The sequence below is a fragment of the Malaclemys terrapin genome, chromosome 2 (genome assembly GCF_027887155.1).
Source record: "Malaclemys terrapin pileata isolate rMalTer1 chromosome 2, rMalTer1.hap1, whole genome shotgun sequence".
Lineage (NCBI taxonomy): Eukaryota > Metazoa > Chordata > Testudines > Emydidae > Malaclemys > Malaclemys terrapin.
In genome coordinates this window covers 42,944,082-42,959,117 of record NC_071506.1, presented here as the reverse complement: position 1 = coordinate 42,959,117, position 15,036 = coordinate 42,944,082, and the positions used below count along the sequence as shown (strand labels likewise).

The window sequence follows — 15,036 nt, the reverse complement described above, 5'->3', positions numbered from 1 at the left end:
GATGTGGTAAGAGAATTTGTGTTTACTTCGTAAGCAAAAAGTATTGTTTTTCCAAGGTAACTATATCAAGTAACTATTTGCTAAACTTCAATAACTGCGAAAATTGCTTTTTAACATATTGGTCATTTCTAGACAAAGAATATAAAGACCAACCTCTGCTAATGTTACTTATGAGTACCTAGATACAGTGTTGATGTAAATAATAATAATAAAAAAATCTATTAAAACACTGTCTTATATCCTAAAGGTTTCAGAAGTGCTTTAAAAATTTAATATATATAAGAACCACTTCATCCATCACTTACTACAATCTGCCACCTTTGAGATCAACTATAGCAGCTGTTCAATTGAGGATTACCAACAATAATCAGTTTAGGACAGGAAATGAGGAAAAATACCTCATCCAATTAAAACTGCAAGGAGTACAGAACATAATTACTCAAAATAGTGTTTATCAGAACACTGTGGCTAACCTTTATTTCTTTTTCATATATATATTTTCATCATCCCCGCTCCCCCTCAAAGACTACAGATGAATGGGCAGAATACTTTGGAGCCCATCAGCACTGGAAGGGGTTAATATTGAGCAACACAAGACACTGAACAGACACAGCACACCCTACTCATGCTAATTTATAGATTAAAGGTCCCCATCCTGTAGGGTTCTGCGTTCTCTCAACTTCCATGGGAGTTGAGAGGCTCAGCTTGCAGGAGGCACTCAAATCCATCACAGGATTGGGCCCCCCAAAAAACAAAAATTGGAGAGAAACCCATGTCTTTCACACAGCACTGCAGAAACAGACAAAATGCAGACAACTCTGTGGTTGAACATAGCAGCGCTACACAGCAATTTAGAGCAGTAATCTCATATCATCTTGAAACCACAGCAGAGAATTCAGGGAGACAGAACATCATACAGTTGGAATTAGATCAGAACACTGGTCTATTCTTACAAAAAGTGCCATAAGTTAATAAGAAGATATTATTATTATTTATTTGTATAAGGCTAGTGTGGTAGGCAATTTACAGAGGTAGGAAGACATGGCCCAGCCCTGGAGACTTTATAATCTCAGATGACATACAAATGAAAGAAATGGGATGGGGTTTAACAAACTGCAGTGTGAATGCTAAGTTGTGGTTTAGGTGCATTTTTTAAAAATTAAAATTATGCATCATTTAGTTTGATAACACTAATATACTTGGTGTTTTTCTCTCATCTGAAACATGGCTCCTTCTCCAGAATATTGTCCCTAAACAACAGGCTGCACCACTGGCTTATTAAAGACAGATGGAAGATATCGATCTGCTAAATATTCAACACCACTTCCTGCAACTACCAGGTGTTCACTGGAGCTCTCCCATACAAGTACTCACACAATCTGATCCTCCTTAAACTTGTGGAATTTAATGGGATGACAGCACAAAGGAACTATAATATTGTGTTACAGAACTTTTTTTCTGCAGTAGGCGTCTCATTGAACTTGGTTACTTTTAGTTACTTTTGTGTTTGCACATTGGTGGCTATGAGGGATCGGACTCCCCTGGAAGCAATTCTTCTAACTTTGTTTAACCTCTTCACTGCTCGTTGTCCACAGCAACTACCATGCTGGTGTAGTTGTCAACACTCCATTGAACTTGGTGGCAAACTAGAACTTTTCTAGCATGTTTGGCACTAGTCAGTTTCTCGTTTCAGTACATTTATTTTTCTTCGCTAGTCTATTTTCGGAACCATTCTCATTTAAACAATTTGTAACGCCATCAATAATATTTATAAAGAACTGCACTATAAGACACTCTAGGGTATATGGACTGTTTTAGGATACTAACACTTTCTCAAATGTCAGTGACACCGCCTCCAATCTCATGGTTTACAGCACACCTGCCACTTGTAGAACAGAATCATGTTGTGATGTTATTGGTTAAACTTCATTTTCACTGGGATACCCTAGATTCTCATTCAGTACTTGGGTAGGGAACATAAAAACCTTGATTACGCATTGAACTTTCTTACAAAAAGGACAGTGGATGGTTAAATAAATAACAGAATTTTAAATCTTACTTGATGCATTTGGATCATGGCGAGGTTTGTAGTTCTGGGACTCTTTAAGTAGATTTTCTTTATTGCTTGGCTTGCAAACATTTTTGAATGGGCTACAGAATGGTTTCAGGGTACTTTGTGAAGAAGCAGTTGGGACTGTGGTGGACGTCCCAACATCAGTCTGAAAACATTTGCCACTATTAAAGTCCTCTGCTGAAATTATACCCATCACTTCAATTTCTTTTCCTCCAATCATCAGCGTTTGACCTTCATCAAGACTTTCAAGGTCTTTAGATTTATATCCAGTACCTAAAAATAATAATTAATTTACTTATGTTTAGCAATTAATTAGGACCACACAGTGGGTATCACTGCCTTAACATCAATATTCAACTGCAGGAAGTGAAAACAGAAATGTCATCAAATCCTTTAATAATTAAGCATATGAATTTGAATAACCTTTCATACTAAGAAAACAAAGTGGCAACAAGGTTTTTCATTTAAGTGAAAACAGATTCAAGTAGATCACAATACCAAGAAAAAAAATGGAACAAACGGAACATCATCTGGAAATTGTTGTACCAAATATTTTAAAAACTGCTGTGAATTATCCTCTTATAACTGAATTTAAGCATACATTTAGATATTGAAGTACCCAAACTATTTCCATGGAGTGGACCATATCTTAAGAAAGAGATTGTCTCATTGACCACTCCTCTTCCCCCAACCCCCCGACTCAGGATCAAAAGAACTACCTTCCTGTCCCATTTGCAATCTCATAATATGCCTGTGGCAATCATGGCAATGGCTTATATGGAAAAAGATAAAAACAATGTGTTTTAGCTGCCTTTTAATGCAAGTTAGCAGATGGATATGGGAGGGAGCCTGCATCACCTGACCAGCCACCTCTCTGCAACAATAAGCAAGTGCTCTGTGTACCGCTAGTAACAAGCGGGGAAAACATCTGATCACTCCTCCATAGGCATTTAAGAACTCAGTTTGGTTATCTGACAAGAAAGCACAGTGTGATTAATGTAATAAGTATTGTATAAGCATTATCAATGTTAGGCCTAATGGTAGGCGCCTCTGCAAGCATAAGTCTTGTCAAGCAGTGTTAGGCCACGAACGTCTGGGAGTTGCAAGAGCGAGTACAATAAAATTCTGCAAGCATAAGCAAAATCTAGCTAGGAAACTTTATAGACTAAGATTAAGCAAAAAGGAAGCTCTGTGAAATTAGATGCGGACTTGTGGTTACTATGCACTGCAACCAGATACTTCTTTAGGCTGACTCAAATGTTTTTGAATCTAGCAAATTAACCACAATTAGGACAACTGGTCACATAAAGAAAAGATGAGTTGGGCACAGGTGCACAGTTCATAAAATCAAAACAACTGCAAAATACCACACTAAGACATTTGGCCACCTTAATTGGTTGACCTGCTTTGGAACACGGCCAACAAATAATGTATAAAGAGATGCAAAGGCGCAGGTGTGTGCGTATGTGTGTGTTGACCTAAAAGAGATCTCTCTTTGATCAGACTCACACATACACCCTGAACCAAAGGGACTTGCGCTTCATCAACTATCTGTGCCTGACCAATGCGGAAAGCGGTCGACTGAAGGGTAAAGTATTCTCAGACAAATGCAGGGTAAGGTTTTGGAGTAAAGAAGTCTGGTTGTGCTCAAGCTGGTTAATCTTAAGTCTGTATCGATACTATAGTTTAATTATACTAGTAAATTGTTTAAAAGTAAAAGTAAATTGGTTAATAGTAGTAGTTAATTGCTTAGGAACAGTAGTAGTAAATAGTTAAATCAATATATAATAACTGTATAGGTTCTTGTGCCTTGCTGGGAATAGGTACAACGCGGGTAAAGCTAGTAGTTGATTAGTGATAACAGCTTTGCATGTCGCTGTGCCTGTCTTCAGTATAATTTGCCACTTAGTTTTATAATAGAAGTCAGTAGTTTATAAGTTGTTTAAAACTAATAGTAGATACTTATAGGTAGTTTAAAATTAAAGAAATTTAGTTAATCAATGTGTCATTATTGCATATAATTTGTGTTTGCTGGAGACTGGTACTGTGCATGTAGGGTTAACTGATTAATGAGTAATGATGGCTTTGCCTGCACTTGTGCCTGTCTCCAGTATAACCTGCCATTTATATTAATCCTAATTCAGTGCTGGTCTTTAATTTTTCTCTTCTTATTCTGTCTGTGTTGCCTTTATAGCTGTAAATCATTAAAAACCTTCTTTGAGGAATAATTAGTTGTTTTAGTTTCTCTTATGCGGACACTACTCAACCTCATTATATCTGTGTTGGATGGTGGGAAGTAGTGATCACCCAGGGTACAATTAGGGCCCTGATGCGTGTCTCCCCCTTCCATCATCTCCACACATGGCTATTCCAATTTTCAGACTGTAATATTCTCTCAAGTAAACTGAAGTGGTTGTGGGGGCCTGGTGAAACTGGTATCAGTGTCAATGGCTGCTTCAAGCACAGAGATTTGTTTTTTCTGCAGCTTTGCCTTTAAAGACCAGAAATGTTTAATCTTTCCAACATAAAAATATCCATATTTAGCTTTCTATTCATTCTGGAAAGCATCATGTGAAAGAAATGGGATGGGGACCATCAGTATCACCCTCTGCTAAATTAAGCTAATGTGATTTAAAAAAAAAAAAACTCAACAGGGTGGTTGATGCATTCCAGACATTTCTTATTCTCTTGCTCACTTTTTTTTTTTTAAAAAGTCAAGCAAGTCAGTGTATATATAGTTTTGATACAAATTAATTAAATTTGTAAAGTCATGGAGTATTTTTCAATTAAGGTGCCTGGCAGCAGCAAAGTTTGCAATGCTAGGGTTGTAACAAATTATTAGAGGGCCATCTCTGTCTTAAATTCAAGTACAAGTGTGTTTTGCAGCAATACCACAGTAAAATTGTAGTATCTTACTAAATAATCTACTTTGGGTTTCTTGGCAACTTAAATTGTTGCTTGTCTTTCAGGCAAAGTTTCTGAGTTAACTGCAACCTATAGCTTACAAGCCTTATTTTTTTCCTCTTAATCAAAATATATCTTACAGTAGCTGCTACTAAGATTGCAAGACTAAAAATTGCAGCAGCATCAACTCTGGCTTGCATTTCAGGCAAAGGCAATATTTATAGTTACTTCACTATAGCAGAAAAACGCAGCTCCAATCTCTTCCAGTCACCAGACCTCTGATCAGAACATTAAGAAGTAACACATTCAAATGGAGGTTCAGACTCAGGACCGCCTGCTCAGCTGTGAATTTGTCCCTGGTGCAAACCCACTTCTCCAGGGCATTATTTGTGTGGCTGATGTCAACAAGGCCCAGCCCCTCCTTTTTGGCAGCTCTACTCGGCCCTTCTTTTCTAGCCTCTCTCCTCGGACTGGCAGTGCAATGCTTTTGCCCCTGATGTAACTCAGTCTGCCCCATTTTCCCCTGTACTTTTTGCCTGGTGGGCAGGAAATGTGATCCTTTTACTTGCCCAAAAACATTTCTACTTGTCCTGGGTTTCTGTGTAATAATTATTTTTCTCCCATTCTGACCAGTGGGCCACAGACCACAGTTTGGTCATAACTAATTTACATGATTTATTAACAGCTTCATTTCACTTCATTCACATACTGTATGATCAGAAGGGACCATCGTGATCATCTAATCTGATCTCTTGCACACTGCAGGCCACAGAACCTCACCCACCAAACTGCTGTAATAGATTCCAACCTCTGGCTGAATTACGGACGTCCTCAAATCATTATTTAAAGACTTCAAGTTACAGAGAATTCTCCATTTACACTAGTTAAACCTGCAAGTGACCCATGCCACATTCTGCAGAGGAAGGCAAAAAAAAAACCAAGGTCTCTGTCAATCTGACCTAGGGGAAAATTATTTTCCAACCCCAACAATGGCAATGAGTAAGACCTTGAGCACGTGAGCAAGACCCACCAGCCAGATACCTGAGAAAGAATCACAGAATCATAGAATATCAGGGTTGGAAGGGACCTCAGGAGGTCATCTAGTCCAACCCCCTGCTCAAAGCAGGACTAATCCTCAACTAAATCATCCCAGCCAGGGCTTTGTCAAGCCTGACCTTAAAAACCTCTAAGGAAGGAGATTCCACCACCTCCCTAGGTAACCCATTCCAGTGCTTCACCACCCTCCTAGTGAAAAAGTTTTTCCTAATATCCAACCTAAACCTCCCCCACTGCAACTTGAGACCATTACTCCTTGTTCTGTTATCTGCTACCACTGAGAACAGTCTAGATCCATCCTCTTTGGAACCCCCTTTCAGGTAGTTGAAAACAGCTATTAAATCCCCCCTCATTTTTTTCTTACACAGACTAAATAAGCCCAGTTCCCTCAGCCTCTTCTCATAAGTCATGTGCTCCATCCCCTTAATCATTTTTGTTGCCCTCCACTAGACTCTTTCCAATTTTTCCACATCCTTCTTGTAGCGTGGGGCCCAAAACTGAACACAGTTCTCCAGCTGAGGCCTCACTAATGCCGAATAGAGGGGAATGATCACGTCCCTCGATCTGCTGGTACTGCTCCTACTTATACAGCCCAAAATGCTGTTAGTCTTCTTGGCAACAAGGGCACACTGTTGACTCATATCCAGCTTCTCTTCCAGTGTAAACCTAGGTCCTTTTCTGCAGAACTGCTGCCTAGCCACTCGGTCCCTAGTCTGTAGCACTGCATGGGATTCTTCCGTCCTAAGTGCAGGAATTCTCTGTAGTAACTCAGAGCCCTTCCAATCTAGTTCCCATCAATGGCCGTTGAAGTTATTTGTTGCTAGCAGTCACAAATCAGCTACATACTATTGTAGGCAGTCTCATCTTACCATCCCCTCCATAAACTTATCAAGCTCAATCTTGAAGCCAGTTAGGTTTTTTGCCCCCACTGCTCCCCTTGGAGTTTTTTTGCTCCCGTTCAAAACACACATTATTTTTAGGCCAACGTTTAAGCAACAACTATATGTAAATCTATAATACCTCTTCCAATGTCTTTGCCTTCCATATCTTTCAGTATCACAGACTTTCCTTTTGCAATAAGAACAGCATCACCTTCCCACTTCTTGTGTTTTTTCTTTGAAGCCTTACACCACACAACACTGAAGTATTTTGCAAGGCAGTCAGGTTCGTCTTCCTCCTTCTTGTGTCTTGCTATTTCTGGTATTGGTACATGCACTGGATCTAAAAAGAAGCAAGATGACTAAGAATATCAAAAGATCTCTGTTGATGTAGAAAATTATTTAAAAAAAAACCCAACACTATCATCAATCAAGTGCAGTCTGTGCATTTCCTGCTATACAAACATAAGATGGCATGGTTCCTGTTCTGGGTAGCTTACAATCCAATTGAGAAAGAGACATCATAATTCAGGCTTAAAACAATGGATGGGGATGCAAGCTCAAAGGGGCACTAATTTTATGAAATACTGTGTGGAAAATATATGCTTTAAGGAAAGATTTTCAAGTAGGAGGGAAGTTATTTAGTCCATGAAAAAGAGGTAGTTCCTGGTGTGGAATGGAAGGAGGAGACAGTGGGTAAGGGATAAAAAGGAAGTTTTTGAAACAACAAAGCGGTGAGAAGAAGAGAAGGAAATGAGAGTACGGTCTCAGATGAGGAGGAGATAAGCAATGCCTTGAAAGTGAAGATGGGAACTTAAAATTCAATGCAGAAGGGGAGGCAAGTGAATAGATCCACAACTAAAGCCAAAAGATTGAATTCAGAATAACTATTACTGTAGCTTTAGAAAACCTGAAAACAGTTAGAAAATAAAACTGTTTTACATTTCCAGTTGAAAGAATATTTCACCCACTTTCTTTGTAATATATTAAAAACCATCCGCTATCCTAAAATCCTGAAAAACAGCAGCATGACTTGAGATGGCAGCAAACCAAATGTTTCTACCTATAAATAGTCATACATTTGGCAGCATTGCAGCTACTTATATCTATAATCAATGCAAGTATTAGCCAAATATAATTAGGTTAATAACTTTAAGGATTCTCAATATTGCAAGCAACAGTTGTCTATACTATTAAATAAAGACACACTATTGAATAAAGATCACATGCCTTCCATGAGTTACCAGTCTGGCATGAGTCAAGTAACAGTAGAGCAAGTCTGCAGAATTATTTGAAGGAAAATCTGAAATATTCCTTTTTAGCAAAGCACATGTGCCCAACATCAAAGTGAAAATCAGACTAATTTTCATTAAAATACCCTTGCATGCTGACCAAGGCTTAATCAGCTTGTTCCTTTGACTCCATCTGGATTCAGCACTATACAGATTTGACACTAAAAAACTGCTCATACAAAAGACTAACTCTTTTTATGAGTTTATACTTAGACCAGAAGAAGCAAATAAAAAATTCCACTATAATAATGACCTGTGAAAAAGGGAAATCAAATAACCTGAACATCACTTCTAACGGTAATTGTTTAAAAAAAACTGCAAAACATGGTTATATGAACTGCCTAAAAATTAAAGTAAATTATCAGATGAATGTTAACTTTATTGTTAATAAAACGATATAAATGCAAGATATTTTATTTATTGATAGAGATTTTCATGCCACAGCACTTTACAAATTTCAGCCCGAGTCCTGTAGAGGGATCCATTCCCATGGAGCTTTGTGTGTGTGCAGAGTCCCTGAAGTAAATGGGACTCCACGGGTGAATCCGCATGCTTAATACATACACGTGGATCCACCGTAGAAATGCTTCCACCTGGAAGATGCAACAAATCAGCTATTTAAGAGTACACAGCAATGCTACACAATGACTAGAAGCAAAAAAACAACAACCCCAAAACCAAAAAAAACCTCCTCCTTTTCCACCTGAAAATACAGAGAGAATTTAATGTAGGTGGAGTGTGGTAATTTGACTAAGACACATGACTAAATCCTTGCACTTTTGCAAAAAGTACCAGAGACCTAACAGTGGCCAGTAGTCGTCAGGGTGGTGGGTTTTTGTTTGGTCTGATCCTAACAATGGCAGCTACAGCAGTACAGTGCTCTTATGATGCTAGGGCACTGGTTCAGTACCATCAGAAGAAAGAATGCCCCCTACTAACTTACCAACACAACTTCCTGCAGCTGTTTTAGATAAAAAGCATTGCAGATCCATCCGGCACTTAAATACTATGGCAAAGGGGCAGAGAAAACCCTTAAGATAGTGAAAAATACAAAGGACTGAACTTGTTTGGCTTCAAATTCCTAAGTTTAAAGTGGATCACAAAGCAAATATAGAATTGCCATCTCTACGTTTTAATGCACAGCTTTCAATTGCCGTCTCCTTTTAAGATTTTAAATGTATATTCCTGCAAGAACTGGAGACTTGTTGGCAGCTGAATGTCCTTCCTCTTCACAAAAGGATGGACATCTTCAAGTGGGTTAACACTTCTTCCCTTTCTCTTACATAGCCCTCACAAACGAGTTCACAGAGCCTTAATGTCCACTACTTTTTACCCTAATGATTCTATTTTAAAATGTACCTGGGTATTCTTGATGTGAACCAATTAGTTAGTTGCCGGGCCAATATTAATCCCTCAAGGTATTTTATATACCTAATTTAAAGCAATAGGAAAAACAAAATAGGATAGAATGATAAGTTCGGGAACTATTAGTTTTTGGAAATGAGGTTTTTGCAACGAACAGTTTTTGAAGCAATTCGCCCCAGAGAGAAGAAAGCCAGATAACATATGCCATCCACATGCTCAGTGAGAAAACTAAAGATTAGGTAAAACATTATATTACTGAGGTTCATTCCCCAAATCAATCTTCTGAATCATCATTGCAATTTACATATACAAAATAGCTGGGTTGGGTATCTTTCTATCGTACACAAAATATTCTCATGATTACCATTGCAGCATAGTGCTATGTCAAAATGTCAAGATATTTGGCTATGTTTGCAGCAATATTTCATGCCTTTAAAATAAGATTATTATCAGATTAAAAAGCATTACACACCCCCAAAATATTCTTGTATATTAATGCCAGAGACCATTAGATCTGTAAGAAGCTATTGGCTTGTGTATATAGGACATTAGTGCATGGTAAGACAGAGTGTGAACTCTGCAGTCTACTAGTTTGCCAGGCAGTAACATCACAGGGGCACAGCTACAGAGCACTCAAAGTTCCATAGTGCATTCTGACATACCCCTGTTTAAACATCAAAGCACACCAAGGAACTTTTAAAGTGTGCTATAGCAACATCCACATGGGATTTTACTGCACAGAAAGCTATTGCACTGTAGATTCACACCCTGGGTTGCCACACACTTACAAGCTGTTTAGACAAGGTCAATATTTACTTTACACCACCAATGACATTTGTTTGCTTATATTCAACCTTGCATTCAATTTGGAAAATATGAATAGACTACTGAGTTTTTCACTTTTGTTTGTACACAGTATCTAATCAATTTAACAAGAAGATTTTAGTCCAATAGCACAATGTTTGCAAACAGTGGGTGAAATTTTTTAAGGCAAACAGTTTATTGGGGGGAGGGGGAGACTGTTTGGGTCAATTCAAAACTATTCATGAAGTTGACAAATAGTTTTGGCCATTTACAAAACAGCTAGAAGAAGAGAAGGTGACGGTGCCCTCCATTATAACCTTTTATCTAGGGTTACCATACGTCCGGATTTTCCCGGACATGTCCGGCTTTTTGGGCTCCAAATCCCCGTCTGGGGGGAAATCCCAAAAAGCCGGACATGTCCGGGAAAATCGGACATGCGGTCGGCGGCTCGGGTGCCGGGCCGGGGGCTCGGGGGCTCAGCCGGCGGTGCTCGGGGGGCCCGGTGCCGGGCCGGGGGTTCGGGTGCCGGGCCGGGGGCTCGGGGGCTCCGCCGGCGGTGCTCGGGGGGGCCCGGTGCCGGGCCGGGGGCTCGGGGGGCCTGGCCAGCGGTGCCGGGCCGGGCCGGGGGCTCAGCCGGCGGTGCTCGGGGGGGCCCGGGGCCGGGCCGGGGGGCTCGGCCGGCGGCTCGGGTGCCGGGTCGGGTGCTGGGCCGGGGGCTCGGCCGGCGGTGCTCGGGGGGGCCGGGTGCCGGGCCGGGGGCTCGGGTGCCGGGCCAGGTGCCGGCGGTGCTCGGGGGGGCCCGGGGCCGGGCCGGGGGGCTCGGCCGGCGGCTCGGGTGCCGGGCCGGGGGCTCGGCCGGCGGTGCTCGGGGGGGCCCGGTGCCGGGCCGGGTGCCGGCGGTGCTCGGGGGGGCCGGGTGCTGGACCGGGGGCTCGGGTGCCGGGCCGGGGGCTCGGCCGGCGGTGCTCGGGGGGCCCGGTGCCGGGCCGGGCCGGGGGCTCGGGTGCCGGGTCGGGGGCTCGGGAGACAGGCTGGGGACCTGCGGTGCCGGGGGTGGGCCGCGCCTCCTCCCCCCACACACTCCCCCCTTACCTGCTTCAGGCTTCCCGCGACTCAAATGTTCGCGGGAAGCAGGGGAGGGGGCGGGGTTGGGGCGGGGCTGGGGGCGGGGCTGGGGGCCCTTTAAAGTGTCCTCCTTTCGGAGGCACTAAATATGGTAACCCTATTTTATCCAGTGATTAGGGCACTCACCTGAGATTTGGGAGACCCAGGTTCAAATTCCCACTCCGGAAAAGACCCAAAACAGACTTTTTCAATTCACTAAACATTCTGAAAAGTTTCAGATTCAGTTTGACCGAAACCTATTTTTTAAAACATTTTCAGAACTGTCACCAAACCAAAAAAATCATTTATTCACCTAGCTCAATGTTTAAATCATTTGGTGTAAGGCTGACGCACTCCATACAGCTGCTAAGGGCAGTGTTTGGTAGCAGAATACAGAGCAGCAGTTTGGACAGTGAAATTACTGCTAGCTGAAGGCATCCAAATACAGTTGCTTTTGCTGACGTCCTAGAAATGAAGCTACACTTATACGTTGTAAGCTCTGTTGTTGCTTCTGGTTATTATCTTGCACACAGACTAACAGAAATATGTGCACACTATAAACAAAAAGAGATAGGGAATCATCTGTGTTCACCCATTTTTCTCTCAACAAACAAAAAGCCCACTTTATAAAACTAAACTCTTCATGACCACTAAGAAGCTGTTGCAGGTGATGTGTTCCTTCTTCCTGAAGTGAGAGAATACAGCTGAAGTGTTATCGTCCAAAGGCTAAAATGCAGAGACCATAAAAGTGGGTATTTACAATAGGTGAGACAGTAAGCCCTTAAGTTTCAAGATTTCAGCAAATGCTTGCTCCATGTGAGAATGAATTCCTGTAACATAATGGAGTTGATGATTTACAGAAAATGGGGATGTGGGAGGAAAAAGAAAATACATGCTGCAGTGGCAAATTAGTGTAACCAGTTTCTGCAGAACAGGTTTAGAGGTAGACACTGATTAAATCTGCACAGAGAAATAAAAGGAAATCTGAAAGAATGCAAAATTTAAATAAAATACGCATTCCCAAATTAATCTGCAGCATTGTACAGCAGCTTAAATGTGAAATTCCCATAAGGAATGCAGCATGCTCCAGTGGACAGTACAGGACTAGGGGTCAGGATGCTGGCTTTTCCAACATACACAGTTTGATCTTACTCAAGTCATTTGACTCCTCTGTGCTTTAGTTTCCCTCATCTATAAAATGTACATAAAGATATCTACCTTCTGTAAAGTGCTTTGAAATCTCCTGATAAAGCATTGTTTAAGTGCAAGTATTACTGTTCAAAAGAATAAGAAATCTGCTTCTAATTCTGCCACACGGTAATAAAAAAGGACAGATGAAGCCAAAATTTAGGTCAGAATATTTGAACATCCCAGCATACAACGGAATTTGGACCTAGGACTTGGATTCTGACCCATCTCTACAATGAAATGCCACCTTTGTGTAGTGGTATCTGAAATTAAATCCATTCCCATACATTCTTAGAACATATGCTCAGCAGAGACCGTGGCTCTTTATGTCTTCTGAGAATGAACAGAAGTTTTATTTTAGTTCAATTTCATACTAGCAATCAGAATAGTTAAGAGACCAAATGAAAAACAGTACATAAATTCAGAGAATAGCTCTTTGCATGTAACTCGGTATTCTGGAAAGTGTATATATTATATTTAAAATCACACTGGACATTTTTAATCAAGATTGCTAGTTTTTCTAAAAAATATGCTTTAGTTCAAACAGGAATTAATTCAGGGCAGTCCTGTGGCCTGTGTTATACAGGCAATCAGACAAGATGATTGCAATGGTCCCTTTTTGCCTTATAATCTATGAATCTCACAATGGTATTGTGGAAATAAATGCATTAATATTTGTGAAGAACTCCGATAGTCTAGTAATGAGTGCCATAGAAAAAAACTATGAGGAAATTAATAGTTCTGTCTGCAGGCCAGGACTGAAAATGTGTAACAAATAAGACATAGGGCCACACATTGAACAATTGAACATTGAAAAATCTCCATCATTGGAGATTTTTAGGAAGAGGTTAGACAAAGACTTGTCTGGGACGATAATACTAAAATAATATTTAGTCCTGTCTTGAGTGCAGGGGACTGGACTAAAAGACTTCTCAAGGTTTCTTCCAGTTCTACAATTCTATGATTCTATGATCGGGGAAAAAATAAAATATTGTATAGCTGCTTGCTACATGATCACCATCTAGCCTGTGCACTGACTGAAGCAGGGGTTCTGTGGAAAAAATAGTATGTGATCATGTAATTAAATGCTTATACACCACAGGGCAAAATTAAGGTTACACAGGCATCCTTAATTTTGACATTTCCTAATGTTTGAGTGCTTGACTTTGCCATCTTAATAATGTTCTTTTAATGCAGTTTTGTGTGTGCATGCGTGTGTCATAAGAATACGAGAGTGATGATGGCCTTAACTATAGCAGTTGTGAAATGACTGCATTGTAACCTCACCTCTTAGCAAAATATTTAGCTCTTAAGGATACTACTTTAATGGAGGGATCATAGGTAGAGACAATTTCCAATACATAGCTTTTAAGTGGAAAAATGTTCTTAAACCTCTCTACTGTCTGGAAAAACCAACTGACTCCACTATTCACAGTAAAAATTTAATGAACTAAGTTGAAAGCTTCTGATAAATCCACAGAAATAGTTATGCATGTTCTATCATCAAAGGCAACAGCAACATCATTGACAACTCTGGAATGCTGGCCGGCATCAGATGGTGCACTAAACCAGATTACTTAAGTAAAATGTTGAATCCATTCAAATGCCATCCAAGTTGATTGTTTACAACGTTTTCTAAGATGTTAGAACAAACTGAAATCAATTCTAACATCTTCACATAAATAAAAAACAAAAACAAATGTTCGGTGACAAATTAAATGCAGGTAAGACTTCAGAAAGTAAAATATACACTTGAATGCCATGTACGGTATTTTGTATGTTATTGTAAAATGTGTATTTAGAATTATTTGATTTCTGTTCATTTTTTTCCTGCTTATTAAAAGAGCAAAACACCCAATAAACTTAATCACTACATACATTTTTAGTAAGACAAAATAGTTATGATATTTAATAATCACAAGTGAATTGTACCACAGTCAAAGAGGTCATTTTTCAAAGCATTTCATAGGGATTTAGTCATGTAATTCACATTAAATGTTAATGGGAGGCATGCAGCTAAATCCTCATATGCCACACTGAAAATATACCGCTTGGCATTCTCTGAATATGTGCTATTTATTGCAACTTTTTTGAGGGATTGGGGGGTGGGGGTTGGAGGGGGTTCCCCCCCAAAAAACTATTAAAAAGTAGGACTATTTGTGATTTACAAAAAGACAAATCTTCATAGTTTCCAGAAACCCAACAGAAGTGAAGCAAAGAGTAAGTAGGCAAATAGAGGTTTATTAAAGATTATGCATACTTGGTATTAATATCTATTTTAACTCATATCTGAGGAAAACCTGATTTATTTACTTGTTTGGATTTATTTATTTTGGTGGTGTTGTTTTTCTGCCAGTGATAACCTTCGATT

The 15,036-nt window shown here is 40.2% G+C and overlaps 1 protein-coding gene across 2 annotated transcripts in view; it reads right to left on the bottom strand.

Moving 5' to 3' along the window:
• The window catches only part of RAD54B (RAD54 homolog B), a 118,296-nt gene that overhangs the window by 33,715 nt on the left and 69,545 nt on the right, over window positions 1-15,036 (bottom strand). For both annotated transcript variants that reach the window (XM_054019352.1, XM_054019354.1), the window contains exons 4-5: window positions 7,055-7,255; window positions 2,060-2,347 (exon numbers count right to left, since the gene is read on the bottom strand). In XM_054019352.1, the coding sequence (XP_053875327.1) occupies window positions 2,060-2,347; window positions 7,055-7,255 (489 nt within the window). The remainder of the gene's footprint in view (window positions 1-2,059; window positions 2,348-7,054; window positions 7,256-15,036) is intronic.